The sequence below is a fragment of the Polyergus mexicanus genome, unplaced genomic scaffold, assembly GCF_030449975.1.
Source record: "Polyergus mexicanus isolate NDT 795.1 unplaced genomic scaffold, iyPolMexi1.0 SCAF_23, whole genome shotgun sequence".
NCBI lineage: Eukaryota > Metazoa > Arthropoda > Insecta > Hymenoptera > Formicidae > Polyergus > Polyergus mexicanus.
In genome coordinates, this window is record NW_027223343.1 from 317894 (window position 1) to 334111 (window position 16218).

Consider the following 16218-nt stretch of genomic DNA (forward strand, 5'->3'; position numbering starts at 1 on the left):
AATTGTACGATCAACATATTAAAATTTCGTTTATCCGGCAATATACTTATATTTAAAAATAAAATTAATTATAAACGATTTCATAATATCTAAATTAATATTTGAAAAGAAAACTTTGGTATATTTATAAAACAATATTTGAAACATCAAAATAGAAAAAAGATGCAGAAATAATAAGCAGCAGAAAAAGAGAGCTTATAGTTAAGTTCGCATAAATTTTTTGAGTTTTCAAAATCAATGTTTATTAATATTTTAATTTTTACAATACTTTTGCTGAAACCATAAAAGGAATTTTTTGCTAGTCGCGGTTTAGATGTATGTATGTATCCATAATTATAGATACTTCACAGTAACCAGTACAACATTTACATATTAACCTTTATATTATGTATCAACAACTTATACTTACAAGTATAATAGAGTATTACGAAGTATCCGATGAAGAAACCATACATGAGATAAGACCACAAGTTTTCCGGTTCAATCATGATTTGCATCAAATTCTTCACAATTTTTTGTACGTTGTGGATTATTTTCTGTTACATAAACTTTTATTAGAAATCTCGACGGCTGCGTTTCTTGTGATTTTTTAAAAATAGAACAGAATCTTTCTTGCTATTTCTTTTAGCGCTTCAACCAATTCTTCCAATTATATTCATAAATCATCCATGCAAATGACCTTATTTTTATTCAAGACTTCTGTTAGTAAACAGTAACGCTTAACAGTACATAAATTTTGTTCATATTCTGATTAAACATTATAGATAAAATGTATAAGAACGTATAATAAATGTATAAAAGGAATAAAAAAAACGTATAATAAAAAACGTATAATAAAAGGAATAAAAAAAAAACATATAATAAATGTATAAAAGGAATAAAAAAATATATATAATTTAATTGCAATCCAACAGAGATATTTATTAAAAAGAGAGCAAAACTTGAATACAATAGATGTTAATAACGTCGTTAAAACATGTTATGTGTAGGATAATTATATAATATGTTATGCTGTCAATATATATATTTGACGTTGTACTGTTATTAAAATTTAAATGCATTCATTACCTTATTACGTTAACAAAAATTAACCGATATTATTATAGTTTTTATTAATCATTTAAATTATTCTATTTTTCTATTCTCTCTATAGTTGATAGAGTGAAAGTCGATACATTTCTTGAGAAACAATTTTGCCTTTTAATCTCTATGTCTAATAAAAGAAAGTGACACACAACACACACATAAATTTTATTATTTATTATAAAATGTATTTTAGAAACATATGTTGGAAATTATCGGAATTTTTAATTATTATTTCTAATTACAAAAATAGATTTATTAAACATATCATTTAAATATTATTGAAATTTTATCATTTATTTGTACAAAAGAATCTATTATTAAATTATTATTTAATTATTATGCGGTGTGTGTGTGTGTGTGTGTGTGTGTGTGTGTGTGTGTGTGTGTGTGTCGATAATAAATAAGAAAAAATAATACATTCATATATGCACGTTTATAGTACAAATACATATTTATGAAGAATGCATATTATTTATATTATTAAATTAATGTAAAATATCTGCAACGAATATTTAAATTTTTAATATATACTATATATATATACATAGTATATACATATTATAGTGTGTGTATAATATATATAATATAGTGTATATATAATATATAATATAATATATAGTATATATATTATATTATATTATATTATATATGTATACTATATTATACGTTATTTATGACAATAAATATAAAGCATGATAAATTTTATAAACTTCACAAATTTTTACGAGAATTTATTAAAATTGATCGAAAACGTTAAAATTTACCTATTTGTATCAGAGCATATTCTTGATCGTGAATAATTATTTCTATTATATGATTATGTTTACATATATTATGTATATTTGACGAAAATTTTCAAATAATGTTATATATTTTCATGGAGCAAATTTATTAATTTTTTGTCAGCATTTTTTCGTCTTGAAGAATTTTCTTGTCGTTTTGTCTTTTAATCAAAATATATAATTTAATCTTATTAGCCTAATGTATATTATTAGCTCGATCAATTTTAAAATATTATAATATATTACAAACATCGTATAAATTAGACCATTTAAAACAATATATACTATAAATTTATCGATCATATGATATATTTTGTATTTTTCATACTTCATTACTAATTTTTCCATTGTATCGTCTATTGTAATGTTTATCATATAATGTTTTTCTGTTACACTTATGTTTGTAAAAGTATTGTAATGCAATTTGTTTCTATCATTGCCAACTCTCTTCTCAGACGTTACCCTAAGTGGACTGCTTTTTCGACTTGCAATTGCAATAAAGAGGACTAACATAACATACATGAGTTTTGTCATCCTAAGAAATATAAAGAAACATAATACACATTATAAAATAAACATATAATATAAATATAATTGAGCGGCAAATATTTTAATTTTATAACAAATTATAACTTTAGACAAGAATTTTATTTTGATTATTTTTCACATACTAATAAAATGATTTAATATAATATTTTCGTGATGTTACATAATATATTTAAAAAATATTAATGCATGGATATTTTTAAATAATTTATTTTGATCGTAAAGATTAAAAGGTAGAACAAACATTCAACAATTTTATCTCATGTATTTATTTAGTTAAAATTGATTATGTTACTTATAGTTGCCGACTTAAAAATATTAATATAATTATATATTTTGTATTTATATTAATATCTCTTACCTGTGTGAAGATAATTGTATATGATTGCGGCAAATACAAGCTTTAAATTTAAAAATAAAAATATTACGGTATCTTTTGTATCTATACAGGCACTAGAACGAAATGGCTCTCAAAAAAGATTTTGTAGAATATTTTGTAGAACAACAAATTTTGTAGAATATTTTAGAAGATCTTGATTTGGCAGATAGAAGAAACTCGACGATTAGAATAAATATGTATGTTAATATAGGAAGGAAATTGAGATCAGCAACATTTTACGATGCTTGAAACGAAAAGTTTATTAAAAAGACATCAAAGAATAATATAATCTTCCTTTTAAGGTCACATGATTTGTTGTTTACATATTTCATGTCGTAAATTGTATCCATTTAAATACAGATTCGAGCAAAGCTAGAGAAGGAGCACTTTTGTGTGTGCTCATCTTAAATAACATTATCCAATTAATAGTGTATAATTATACACACACATGTGTGGAACTATACACGTATACAAAAATAATGATAATCACAATATGTAATAATAATTAGTATATAGTAATACTTTTCATAAACTAGTATAAAAAAGAGAATTGTTATATATGATGAAATGCGTATAATTATATATATATATATATATATTTTTGTATTATAAATATATGGCGTATCATCATAATTTTATTGCATCCGATATACATTAAAACATGCATGAAAAAAAAATTTATTAGATTTATAGAACAAATCTTTAACATAATCAGAAAATACTAACAATCAATTTTTAATTATACAAAAAATTTATACAAAAAATTGTAACAATAATAAATGCAAAATAAATATCAAATATATGTATAAACATATATATAAATAATGAAATAGAATACTCTTAAACGCATCATTTAGTCTTGCTGCGTTCGCGAGTGACAAGATGCTGAAGACGATTTCTCATGTTTTCGTTTCTGACGAAATTCAGACAAGGACATTCGTTTACCATCCTGACCACCGGATTCGAATTCGGCATCTATCTCATCCTCTATATCGAACACGTTAGTTTCATTCCGTGGAGATCGTAACATTATCGTTCTTACTTTCTGTTTTCTTTTACCTCTCGTTCGAGCCTTCGTTTGACGTACGTTAGCTTTTTTGTTCCCGGATTTGCTCGGATCATCAACATACGTTACCCATTTTTGCGAAACTCTGTCCGAGTGTCCTCGAATGCATATCATTCCTGGTGGAACTGGGAGACTTTCAAATTTCGGGGGAATATCAGGAAATTTGCGTAGAAACTCCGTGTCGTACTCTTTGATCGGTACTCGCACGGAGGACGGTGCTAAATATTGAGATATCTCCTTGCGATTTTTTTTGACAAACTCTTCCCAAAGTAAATCGCTCAATGAGAAGCATCCCGAAGGATATATGTTATTCCAATAAATCCCTAACGAACTTGGCGAATTTTTTTCTGCGTAATCTTTAGGACAGTATGTTTTCACATTGCTCGTACGATCTAAAATTGCAATATATTTCAATGAGTAAATTCGCAAAAGAATATTATTACAATAGCAAAGTATAATTAAAGTATTAATTAAAGTATAATTAAAATACAATTAAAGTATAAATAAAGTATTTTAATCATTAATTGATTATAGGTAAAATATGTTTGTAAAACAATCACATGAAAGCAAGAGAAATAATTTGAACGGCGAGAGAATTAGAATAAGTATACTGATAAGAGACGCGCTATCAAGAAAAAATAAAATTGAAATTTGAAAAGAATATTTATTAAATAAGCAATTATTAACAAACATCTGAATTATTATCTTCCAGCAAAAATCTTATGTTTTACTTTTGATACATACTGACAAGTATTATTTCATCTTCATCCCTCTCCTCTGGATTCCATACTTCCGACGATGGTATATTCACCGGTAGTAATTTATCACTCTGCACGTAGTTATTTCTTTTAGAAACTAAATTAAATCTTCTAGACGAACGTATAATCGGTGAGTGGTGCAGAGGAGATTCATACGTGATCGGTGCGTCTCGAATTTTTTCCGGCGTACACGGATCGTCGAATAAATTTATGCAAGCATCGTCGCCTTTCATAGAATCTCTTGGATTTGTTAAAGCTTCATCGATTGACTCTTCCGATTCGGTGTCCCATTCGGTACTTGTTACTTGTTTAGTGTCATTCAATTGAATCACCCTTTTCTTATATGGTTTCCTCTTTTTCTTCACAGATTTTTTTCTTTTTTTTCCTCCTTTCTCTATCACATCAAAATTAGATCAGTTGTGCGCGACTTGGTATAGATATCAATATAATTTATTCTAACGTGATATTTGGGAACATTATATTTTTGTAAAAAAATCTATTTTTTCTAATCTTAATGGAGATATAAATCATATTTCCAATTGTATAATTTGTTATTATAACGGTAACATTTAAAAATAAAGTTTAGTAATTAATTACAGATTTAATCATTAATCTTTTTATGATGGAATAATTGGATTTCATAATAAAAAGAATTTACTAAAATATAATTATGCCTGCACAATAAGTCCTTACTTGCTATTTCCGATTGTAATCTGCCTTCAGTCTTGCCTTCGCTTAAGGAAGAATTCGTGTCGATCCGAGATAAGGATGTGGTATAACGCCTTGCGGGTGCATCCTTGAGCGGCGTACTTGCCAATATATTACTTATTGTAGCACGTTTATATCTTTCTCGATCAGATGTATTAGACGTGTATGACATATTGCTAATCTAAACACATATATAATCGATCACGTCGAAACACTTGAAATCTATACTTTTCGCAATTAACATTATCTCCAATATTTGCGTGTGATCAGAGATTCAGTTAGCATTTAAAGGTAAATAATAGAATAGTAACCTTTTGGAGACTCTCTGAATATTTCCTTTACTACTTATATATATACAAGATCGACATCGTAATGTCCTCTCCAATATTTCTTGTACACACGGGACATTTCTGTTGTGTGTGTGTGTGTGTGTGCCGAGCCGTATAGGATAAACACATTTACGATTATCAATAAAATTCCAAGAAAAAAATTGTTCATATGTATGATCATATATAGGTATATACAATTATATATAGAATATGTATTTCTATATATGTGTGTGTGTGTGTGTGTGTGTGTTTCTCTTTTTTTATATACAGTATCCGTTTATATAAAAAAATAATAAGTTATATAATTGAAAAATATATAATTAGAAAAATAATTTGTTTAATATGTTATATATATATATATTAAATATTTGTAAACTTATTTTCGCAGTGAAAGAAAAATTTACTTCAATATATAATTATATTTGTTGATAAATTTTATGGTTATTATTAAATATTTGGCTTTAAATTTTTGCCATGCAAGCTGCAATTATTATTTCATGTATAATCATACAATTTGACATATTGCCATAAAATTTGTATAAACCCATACAGCACAGAACATAGTAAGCAACATAGCAGCAACATTGCGGCAAAATGTTGCAAATGTTGTTGCAATGTTGTGTGCTGTGTATGGGAAAAGATACAATAAAACACAATTAGATTACGATTAGATTGAAACAAGACGTAGAGTTAATATTCTGACAAATTAATAATTATTTAAGATCATTCCTTTTCTCTCTCTCTCTTTTTTTTTTTTTTTTTTTGTTTACCTATATAAAATTGTATTTTTATGTTTGAGATTTATTTCTTTTTCTTTTTTTTCTGGAAGGAAAGAGATTTGTGAAGGGATAAAAATGCAGGAAAAGCTTTATTTTTATGATAATCTGATAATCCTTGTGCTAATAAGCAGTAAAATACGCACGACAAATTTAGTGCGTGCGTAATAGCGAGAGATTTAAAGATATCCTTTCAACGAAATATACTCGTGACTGACAATGAGGCATAATGGCATCTGCTAGCGCTATTAAGCTCGTATCAGACTACGTATTGAAGATTGAAATTTGACCAATCAGGATAAAAGGAACTAAAACTTCCTTGTCCTGATTGGTCAAATTTCAATCTTAATGCACAGTTTGATACGGGCTTTATGTATGCGCGAAATTTATTCTGTTCGGTTCGTGGCTTTCATTCGTTCAACATTCATATTCATACATCGGAATGGAATATTACTGAAGAATCGTGCGTGTTTTACTGTTCGTTAGCACAAGGATTATCAAGTGGAGCGTTTTCTGTGTCTACGTTTCTTCAAATTCTTTCTCTTAAAGAAAAAAAAAAACACACAGAGAAAAACGATCTAATATAAGATGTCTCAACGTAAAAGAGGAAAACGATCTTTAATAATTATTAATTTGGCAAAATATTAATTTATTATCTATGTCCTGTTTCAATCTGTAATCATGATACATCGGAGGTTATGTCTCGTTCGGCGCCGGCTTTAGAAAAGTTATGTATGGCAGTGGCGTATCACGAGACGAGCGATGAACAAGCTACTGTCTGCACCGATCAGAGAGGTTAGTCGGAAAATTTACGATGACACGGTGCGACCGTCTGATATCTGCGAGGCTTGCGTCAAGTTAACCACTCTCGTCAAACCTCTAAACGCTTACATCACCGTTACGAGCGATGTCGCGTGCGAGCAGGCGAGCGATGCCGATGCGAGGCGACGACGGAACTCGTTGCTGGGACAGCTCGACGGCATCCCTATCGCCGTCAAGGACAATTATTGCGTCAAGGATGGACTTACGACCTGCGCGTCACGGATGTTGGCCAATTTCTCCCCCGGTTACAATGCCACGGTCTATGAGAGGCTCAAGAAACTGGGAGCCGTCTTGATCGGTAAGACTAACCTCGACGAGTTTGCCATGGGTTCCGGTACCGTGGATTCCCTTTATGGTCCGACCAAGAATTTATGGGGCTCGGAAGTGCAGTCGCAATTTTATTCGCACGAGTCGGACGGTTCATCGATTAACGAGTCGAAGGTCTGCGAGAAAGATGCATGGCACATAGCAGGTACATTGTCTCTTTAATTATTGTTTAAAACGTAATTTTATTCTTTTAATAGTTTATATTAAGGAGAGCGTAATAATTTTTATCAAATACGTGTCTACTTTAGGTGGGAGTAGCGGAGGTTCCGCAGTTGCGGTTGCTACAGGCACTTGTTACGCAGCCTTGGGCTCTGACACTGGCGGTTCTACTCGCAATCCCGCGTCTTATTGCGGTCTAGTCGGCCTGAAACCCACTTATGGTTTGGTGTCACGTTATGGTCTTATACCATTATTGAATTCGATGGATGTGCCTGGTATTCTCGCAAGAGTAATAGATGACACAGTATTAATTTTGAACGCTATAGCTGGGCCTGATCCAGCAGACCCCACCACTGTACAAAACGAATACGTGCCGATTAACTTACCAAAAACGATAGATGTTAGTAATCTCAGAATCGGCATACCAAAGGAGTACAAAGTGCAAAGCATAAGCGAGGAGGTCCAAGCGTGTTGGGACAAAGTTTCTCGTCATCTAGAAGAAGCAGGAGCCAATATCGTCCCAGTGTCATTACCTCATACCGATTATTCCATAGCATGTTACTCCGTTTTAAATCGATGCGATGTAGCTAGCAACTTGGCCTGTTACGACGGCATAGAATATGGTCACAGAGCCGATGAATGGAGCTCGGCTCATGAATTATATAAGAAGACGCGGTCGGAAGGCTTCAACGACGTGGTCAAAGGTCGTATACTGGTTGGAAATTATTTTCTATTGGCGGAGAATTACAAGGAATATTACGTCAAGGCAATGAAAATGCGTAGATTAATCGCGCAAGATTTTGACGCTTTGTGGAACGGTAATATAGATCTTCTGCTAACTCCAACTACGTTAACCGAGGCTCCAAGTTACAACGAATTCACGCGGTTGGACAATCAGACGCAGTGCTTGATCCAGGATTACTGTACGCAACCTGCGAATATGGCCGGTTTGCCCGCGATCAACGTGCCGATCACGCTCTCTCGCAGAGGGCTACCTTTATCGTTGCAATTAATGGCACCGCTCTTTCACGAACAGAGGCTACTCACCGTGGCGAAGTGGATCGAGCAGACAGTGCGATTTCCGAGACTTCAATTGAAGGATTCATGCTTGCTTAAATAAAGTAAATTTTTACAAATATTACTTATATACATCTTGTTTTATCAATGTTAAATTTTTTTTAAATCTACGCATCGTCTATTTTGCGTTAGATCGATGTGTCATGTTGCGTATGATATTGCCAATTTTTACAACCGGGGTCTCGCATATGTCTCTTTCAGTATTATCTATTGAGTATATAATCAGAACGAGAATTAATATATTAGATTTCTTCGTGTAGTATAATTCAAAGGCCATTCAACGCAAATAAATTATACGGTATATCGTCGAGTGTATCTGAAGTTCTATTCGTCGAGTACAGCGTTTACAACTATCGAAACAAAAAAGAAAAAGAAAGTTTTTGCGGCGAAAGAAAGATTTACTTCGATAATTATGTATTTCGATAAACTTTATGATTATTATGTGATATCAGTGATTCAGTACTCCAAATTTTTGCTATGCAAACTGCAATTATTATTTCCTATAATCGTGCAATTTGACGTATCGCCACAAAATTTCATATGAAAAGTTATAGTAAAACGCAATTAACTGCGTTTCATTTCGATGTACTGTGATATTTGTTCGACGCAAAAAAATAAAAGCAAAATACGAAATCAGCGTTTTCCGCATCGTAAAATATTCGTTCCTTGGAAAGCTATATTTTTTTCTAATTAAACGGGATATTATTGAAAAAGCAATTTCGCCCAGTAAAAAATTTTTACTTTTACCATTTGGTCTCTTTTATATACTATATACATATATATCGAGTCTTGTGTGTTTCGTATGTATTTTCGTAGTTATACGTTAGATTTTCTTGCTGATTTATTTTTATTTCTAACAATCGCTTTATTACGAACTGTTGTATGGCAAAGCTTTGACATTTCGAATTTCATTCCCCCAGGATCCGAAGGTGATTTAACCGGCGAACAAACAACAGCAGGCGATAACACACACAGACACGTGTAAAATCTATTCACATAGCGCCTTCGGTAATTAGATCTTTGTGACATTTCGGTTTGATCTATTGTTCACTTGATCAACAAGTTAACAGAGGGGCGATATAATAACCCGAGCCTAATTGTATTTGACTATAACTTTTCATACGAAATTTTATGGCGATACGTCAAATCGCATGATTATAGAAAATAATAATTGCAGCTTGTGTGACAAAAATTTAAAGCCAGATATATCATATTATAATCATAAAATTTGTCAAAATACATAATTATCGAAGTAAATCTTCCTTTTTTTGTCTTCTATGAAAATATTCGTTGAAATGTCTGAATAAGTAACAGGAAGAGACATTCGCGCATTGAATTTTCAATGGAAAATTGTACATATATTCTCTCTATTCTGACAATTCGCTCTGCGACAGCGATCTACGGGCTTTTAAAGAAATAGTTCAGAGAAGACAGAAATAATATATTCTCTCTGTTAGGGCTATATCGTTCTCTCGTAATAGTGCTGCAAGTATAATAGTGCCGGACGTTTCGAGACGCGAGATGAAGCTATGTCATTTAATTTTGCATTCCTTTTTCCTGCCATATTACGTAATTCCTCGTTCTCTTCGCTGCATAAATTGTAGAGACTTTCACCGAAACCACGAGAAATGAAGCGATTTTGCGTTCCATTAAAGGGAAACCAAGTGCTAGTCGTACATTTTCATTATTTTTTGCAATATTTCGCACTGTCGTGTCGCATAGTCTGACAGAAAAGATTCAAAAATTGTTAAAGCATTTCAAATTCATATTTCCACCTACATAGTCTCACATATAGCTCTATTTTGAATATTTTTCAATCTACTCGGTTTCGATATTCGATCGTAAATCTCATTACAACAATCGAATATAGGCGGCTAATATACGGCTCGAATACATGGGTGGAAACGGATCGCCGTATAAAGCTGCGTAATTAATGACAGAAGGAAATAATGCACATCTAAGGACCGCGTCCGATATCGAGTGAGCCACGATCGCATTACGCGCTTTAATCCGAGCTCGTAAAAGCTTTGAGGCAGCCATCGGGGCGAGTGTGCTTTAAAACATGAAACGTGCGCGGAGCGGCAATCATTCTTCTTTGAGCTTAAAAAATATGAAGCCTTTGTGATTGATATTGTATACATAGCCCACGACGTAGCCCCGATTCCTTTTCGTACATCTTTCGTTACTCCGATTAGAGCTCGTCTTAAATCTTCGGCTAATATTCTGTCCAAAAACGCGGCTGCCTTCTGCCTTATGCGATTATTATTGCCGCTCGCGGGTCGTTTATTGCGTAGCGACAATAACGGGAGAGGGAGAAGGAGAGAGGGGAGAGAGTCATTAAAACTTTTTACCCGTCCGGCCCTTTTTTTTCGACCGACTAATATCGCGCCGAACAATACATTTTTACGGCTCAATAGATCTCGGGGAAAAAAATTGGACGAAAATAATCGCCGAGAAATTTTTTTTTTTTTTTTTTTTTTTTTTTTTTTTTTAAATCATATCTCAAGAGCTCCTTCGCATAATTCGGAATCGTACAAATCGATTTTATCGACGAAATCGCGAGGAACGGCGGCGGGGTGCATACTTGATTTTAAATTTCCCGATGTGCGCTGTCGATTATTAATGACGTAGCTAATTAATGTCCCGCCTGTTTGGGTGCAAATTACAATGCATGGTTAATGAAAGTTGAATTTCGAGAGCACACGATCTCTCGATTTACAGTCAATCGAATTCCACGTAGATATACACACATAAACACAGCCTCTCATGCGACAAGCCGACATTATTACTCAATTTCCGAATCACGAAAAATTGCAGGACGAATTTTAGCCAATTTTTAATCAGATCATCTCTCTCTCTCTCTCTCTCTCTCTCTCTCTCTCTTACATCTATAATTATCTAGTTGTAACTAAGCTAAAATTAAAAAACATAAAGTGATGCATCTTACAATTTCTCGTTTATCTCTATAAGATAACGTGTAATCTGTAAAGCAAAAAATTTCCTAAAATTCTTTAAAAATCTAGAAATGAATATCTAGTGAAAATTATAGAACGCTCATATGATAAGAAAATTATGGATGCGCTCAGTAGGTTTTCATGGAGAAAAACGAGCGCGCGAGGATGACACTAAGTTCGTCGTAGTACACCTTAAAACTTCCCTTAGCAACGCTAAGGGTCGTGCGTGCAATTACGCGCGCAAGCAGTGCGTTTCCGGAAAGGACCTTTAGGAATATATCGCGATAGTTGGTAACAACAAGTCGAGGAGAAAGAAGCGATTATAGATAGGTCGCCGAGGTGACACACGGGCGCGATATGGTGATCAATGCACCTCGTCCTCACCCTCGCGGCACGGAAACGCCGAGGAAACGTCGCGGGACCCGACGACGAAGTTAATAACGCGGATAAAGGGAAACGGCAGTGGGGTGGCTGTCAGCTAACGTGCGCGAAGGTGGCCGTCTCTGGGACAACAGGGTTGGGCACGGGGTGGCGAGGACGCATGCGTCGAACCCGGCCGCCGGGGGCTGTCGTGTCGCTCTCTGCCGACGGTTTCGCCAGTCGTCGTGACGACTTCGAGCCGTCGTTGTCGAAGAGCGTCGTGTCTTTAATTCGTTCACCCGCGCTCGTCTTCGAATCCCGTTCCTCCTCTCTCTCTCTCTCTCTCTCTCTCTCTCTTTTCTTTCCTTTCTATCTTTCTCTTTCCCTCATTCTGTCATTCGCGCAATATCCGTTTCGCGCGCTAGTCGCGAGCATGTCTTGGCGTTCGCACGGCATTTTGAATCGCCGGCGATTTCGCGCCGCGGGTATCGTCGTCGGCGGAGATCATCGCGGATGAGCGTTTCTGTATGCGTCGCGTCGTGCCGGCATCGACGAGGGGAGATCGGTCGTTAGGTGAGGGCGATTTCGCGAAGTGGTGCTGCGATTTACGCGATTATCTCATCCGCGACGCGCGGACTCGGACAGGTGCGCGAGTGACGGTTACGACACCCCTCCGGTGTTATCATTGTCGCGGTTAAAGGTGCTCCGTGATCGCACGTCGAATCGCGGCGAGCGGATGGACTTCGATACCTCGGATCGTCCGAAACCAGAAGTGAGTGTAATGTCTTTCCATTCCAATTACTCGTCCGGAGAATTCTTTTTGGAGAAATTTTTGGAATCTAAAAATGATTCTCGCGCGATTTTTTTTTTTTTTTTTTTTTTTTTTTTTCGTGGGATAGATATTTGTAATAATAGAGTAGAATAATAAATCTTTTCTTTATTAGATATACGGGGTGATCGCGAAAGATAGATTTGATTTGCGTTTCATGTGTTTCCGAAGATAAATGCGCTCTATTTGAATATTAGATCGAATATTAGAAATTTACGGCAAAAAAAGAAAGATGGCCGCGCGAAAATAAAAATATCTATCATATTATTAATATTATTACCTCAATTTGTGCACATTATTATAATATAATATTACAAATGCACATCTGTCGCGCAATTTAAAGTGTAATATGATTTACAAATTCTATTTACATACACGCATTAAATTTCATGAAACTCATTTCAGAAGCTGCTTATTTAGAGTCAAATATAGTACGATCGCGTCATTGTTTTTTTTTTCTTTTTTTTCTTGTGGAAGAAATGAGAAGAATAGCGCGTTGAACGTATTGCGCCGAATCGATACTGTATTTCCGTAACATATGGTACGTATCGAATGGAATAATATAAAATACAAATCTGTGTGTTATCGGAATACATCGTATTCGGATAGATCACCGTTACGCGAATGTAAAGTTTTTCAATAAAGGAAGAACTTTTTCGAAAATGCGTGTGACACATTTTTCTCTTCCTGAAAAATATATATTCCGAACCAATATATCTTTTATATTATATTCAAATTGGATATTTCGAGTAATTTCAAGACGATTTTTTTTCGTGATATATATATATATATACATAAAGGAGGAGAGAAAAAGCTATCATGTATAGGATATCTTGATTTTCTCTAACATATGATATATGTGAGAGAGACAGAGATTTAGTAATGATAATAATTTTCCGTGAGTCTAATGAAAAGAATAAATATATACATAATTAATATAATATTATATTATACTATGAGCGAGAAAGAGACAATATGTGTGTGTATAAATTTTATATTAATTTTTCGGTTATTAATTTTATTAATAGAATTTATCACAAAATTATAAAATTATATATATAATTTATTATTAATGATTTTATTATAATAGAATTCGTCAACAAATTATAAAATTATATGTATATAATGACAAATAATATTAATATTATGATAAAATCATTAATAATGAATTATATATATATATATATAATTTCATAATTTTTTGACAAATTCTATAAAAATAAAATCATTAATAATGAATTATACATATATATTTTATATATATGTAATTTATTATTAATCTTATTAATAGAATTTTGTGATAAATTCTATTAATAAGATTAATAACAAATTACATGATCTGCCATTTATCGCGGGCTTACGTTGCGCACAAATAAAAATGCCTTGATAAAAGAAATAGCATTGGTAATAAACTCGGTCGGACAGTGACTCGTTGTAATGCAATATCGCGGTAGTTTAGCACCGCGTGTAGCCGCCGTATTTTAGTTGTTGCAGTTCACGCGGCTACATCATTTCCTTCTTCCGTCTAGCATCGAGTCGTCCATGTAACTCCGTTGGGCGAGTAAACAGAAATGTGTGCACAGGCTCCATAATACTTTTCGCAGCGTTATACTGAAAACATTCTGATATATATATATATATATTTCGCGCAGAGAATACTGTACCATTTCATTTTTATACGCGCGACATAAGAGGAAATGTTGTTGCATGTATATGTCAATTTGCATCTTTGTCGATATATCGCGTGGCATGGAAGAGCCGTTTATTCGTTTATTCAGGCTCGCGTATATTGAAAACTTGAATAAACAAATGGTGACAACGGGAGAAACAAGACAACGGAGAAACTTCAGCCGTATTTAATTTTTAATTAAATTAATTAAATTCCCGCGCCTTTTTTTTTATTTTTTTTATTTCGCGATAAACTCTTTTTTCCGCTTTCCTTTATATAGAGTCGCACCACACCCTCCGTGTATTTGACACTTTGATATCGGATTACTATCCCGTTGGTTCGTTACAAGCTACAACCGAGGAAAAACATGTAGCCTATTAGGGAAGCTATCATATATACGGTTCATCAATTATTCGATTCTTGTTGCTCTCTTTGAGTAAATTATGTTAATTAATTTGCCTGACGGTAAGCCGTAACAAAACTCGCACATTGCGCTAGTAATAATTTTTAAAATTTCTCTTTTCTTTCTTTTATTTATATATGTATAATTATATCTTTTCCCATCGTTTCATCCTATTTCGAATGCTTGGCCGATGTTTATATAAGAATATATCATTTCGAGGGAAAGTTAAAAATCCTTGTGCATGCGGTGCTTTAATGTCCTCGACTTGCACACTCGAAACATTCTCACGATTTATTGCATTTATATCTCTTCTCATTAATCGCCGAGATGTCTTATCTAATTAGGCGACGGTAAGTCAACGTTACAGGCGAATAATTATTACATGCTAGTAATTACAATTGAAACAGACGTCTCAGATTTTTCACCATTATTTCAGATTCACACTTTCCATATTCTTTGTGTGAATAGTGACACATATTTATTTTTATATTGTCTTAATAACTGTCAAATTATTTTATGATCAAAAATATCCTTTTCTCCTGTAATAATCAATATCCATATTCTTCATATTTCGAAGCTTTTACATACTATTCGCGGAATAAATGCAATTATTGTACGAAAATCTGGTATACGATATGCATGTGTGACGTGCTTCCGCATAATAAGAAAATTCATTATGCTTCGAAAAACTTCGCGTTACACGAATATCGGGTGTAATATCGTGCGAAAGAAAAAAAAAAGGCAACAAATTCACGATAACGAAGCATCGAAGACCGGTTAAACGGCTAATTTTATTATCGAGAACGGCTATTAAATCGCGTTTTTATTCCCCCGTTAAGATTAACTTTTTCCTCTTATTAATCCGCGAAACTCTCGTCCGCCGTTTCTCAAGCCCGCTATTGATCTTTTTTTCTGTCACATCGTGCTTACTTACTTTCGTAATTGAATTTTCGTTGTAAGATATCGATTCTTATAGCCCATAAAAAAAAAAAAAAAAAAAAAAAAAATACGAGATAAATTGTAACAGTTTCTTTTTTAAAGATTTCAAATGTTTTTTTATGATATATTTATGATCCGAACGATTTATAATTATTAATAAAGCAACGCACGTAGTTTGTATTGTAAAATAATAATAATATTATAAAAAAATAAAAAATTTGTCTTTAGAAGTGCTAAACTTTATGTAGA

General features: G+C 33.0%; 2 protein-coding genes across 6 annotated transcripts in view; one reads left to right on the forward strand and one right to left on the reverse strand.

Annotated features, from left to right (window-relative positions):
• Positions 1–3602: 3602 nt before the first annotated feature.
• Positions 3603–5497, reverse strand: LOC138942735 (uncharacterized). Its single transcript, XM_070313203.1, has 3 exons — positions 5311–5497; positions 4604–5011; positions 3603–4251 (listed from the first exon to the last, which is right to left on the reverse strand). The coding sequence occupies exons 1-3, from the start codon at positions 5495–5497 to the stop codon at positions 3647–3649; spliced, it is 1200 nt and encodes a 399-aa protein (XP_070169304.1). The 3' UTR covers positions 3603–3646.
• A 1364-nt stretch (positions 5498–6861) lies between these two features.
• The window catches only part of Liprin-gamma, a 128243-nt gene continuing 118886 nt past the window's right edge, over positions 6862–16218 (forward strand). For 2 of the 5 annotated variants that reach the window (XR_011448368.1, XM_070313104.1), the window contains exons 1-2: positions 6862–7724; positions 7828–8859. Coding sequence is in view for 2 of the 5 variants with exons in the window: in XM_070313104.1 (XP_070169205.1) it covers positions 7193–7724; positions 7828–8858 (1563 nt within the window). In the remaining 3 variants the exon portion in view is untranslated. Of the gene's footprint in view, positions 7725–7827; positions 8860–9735; positions 11297–12358; positions 12902–16218 lie in introns of those variants that run through there. The other 3 variants (XR_011448369.1, XM_070313103.1, XM_070313100.1) reach the window with 3 other exon arrangements.

Bases quoted from the DNA above. Each gene is read 5' to 3' on its own strand.
- LOC138942735 (XM_070313203.1), bottom strand. From the start codon at position 5,497: ATGTCATACACGTCTAATACATCTGATCGAGAAAGATATAAACGTGCT. The intron at 5,012-5,310 runs GTAAGGACTTAT...TTGATGTGATAG, and splicing joins ATTACAATCGGAAATAGCAA to AGAAAGGAGGAAAAAAAAGA. The intron at 4,252-4,603 runs GTATGTATCAAA...TTGCAATTTTAG, and splicing joins AGATGAAATAATACTTGTCA to ATCGTACGAGCAATGTGAAA.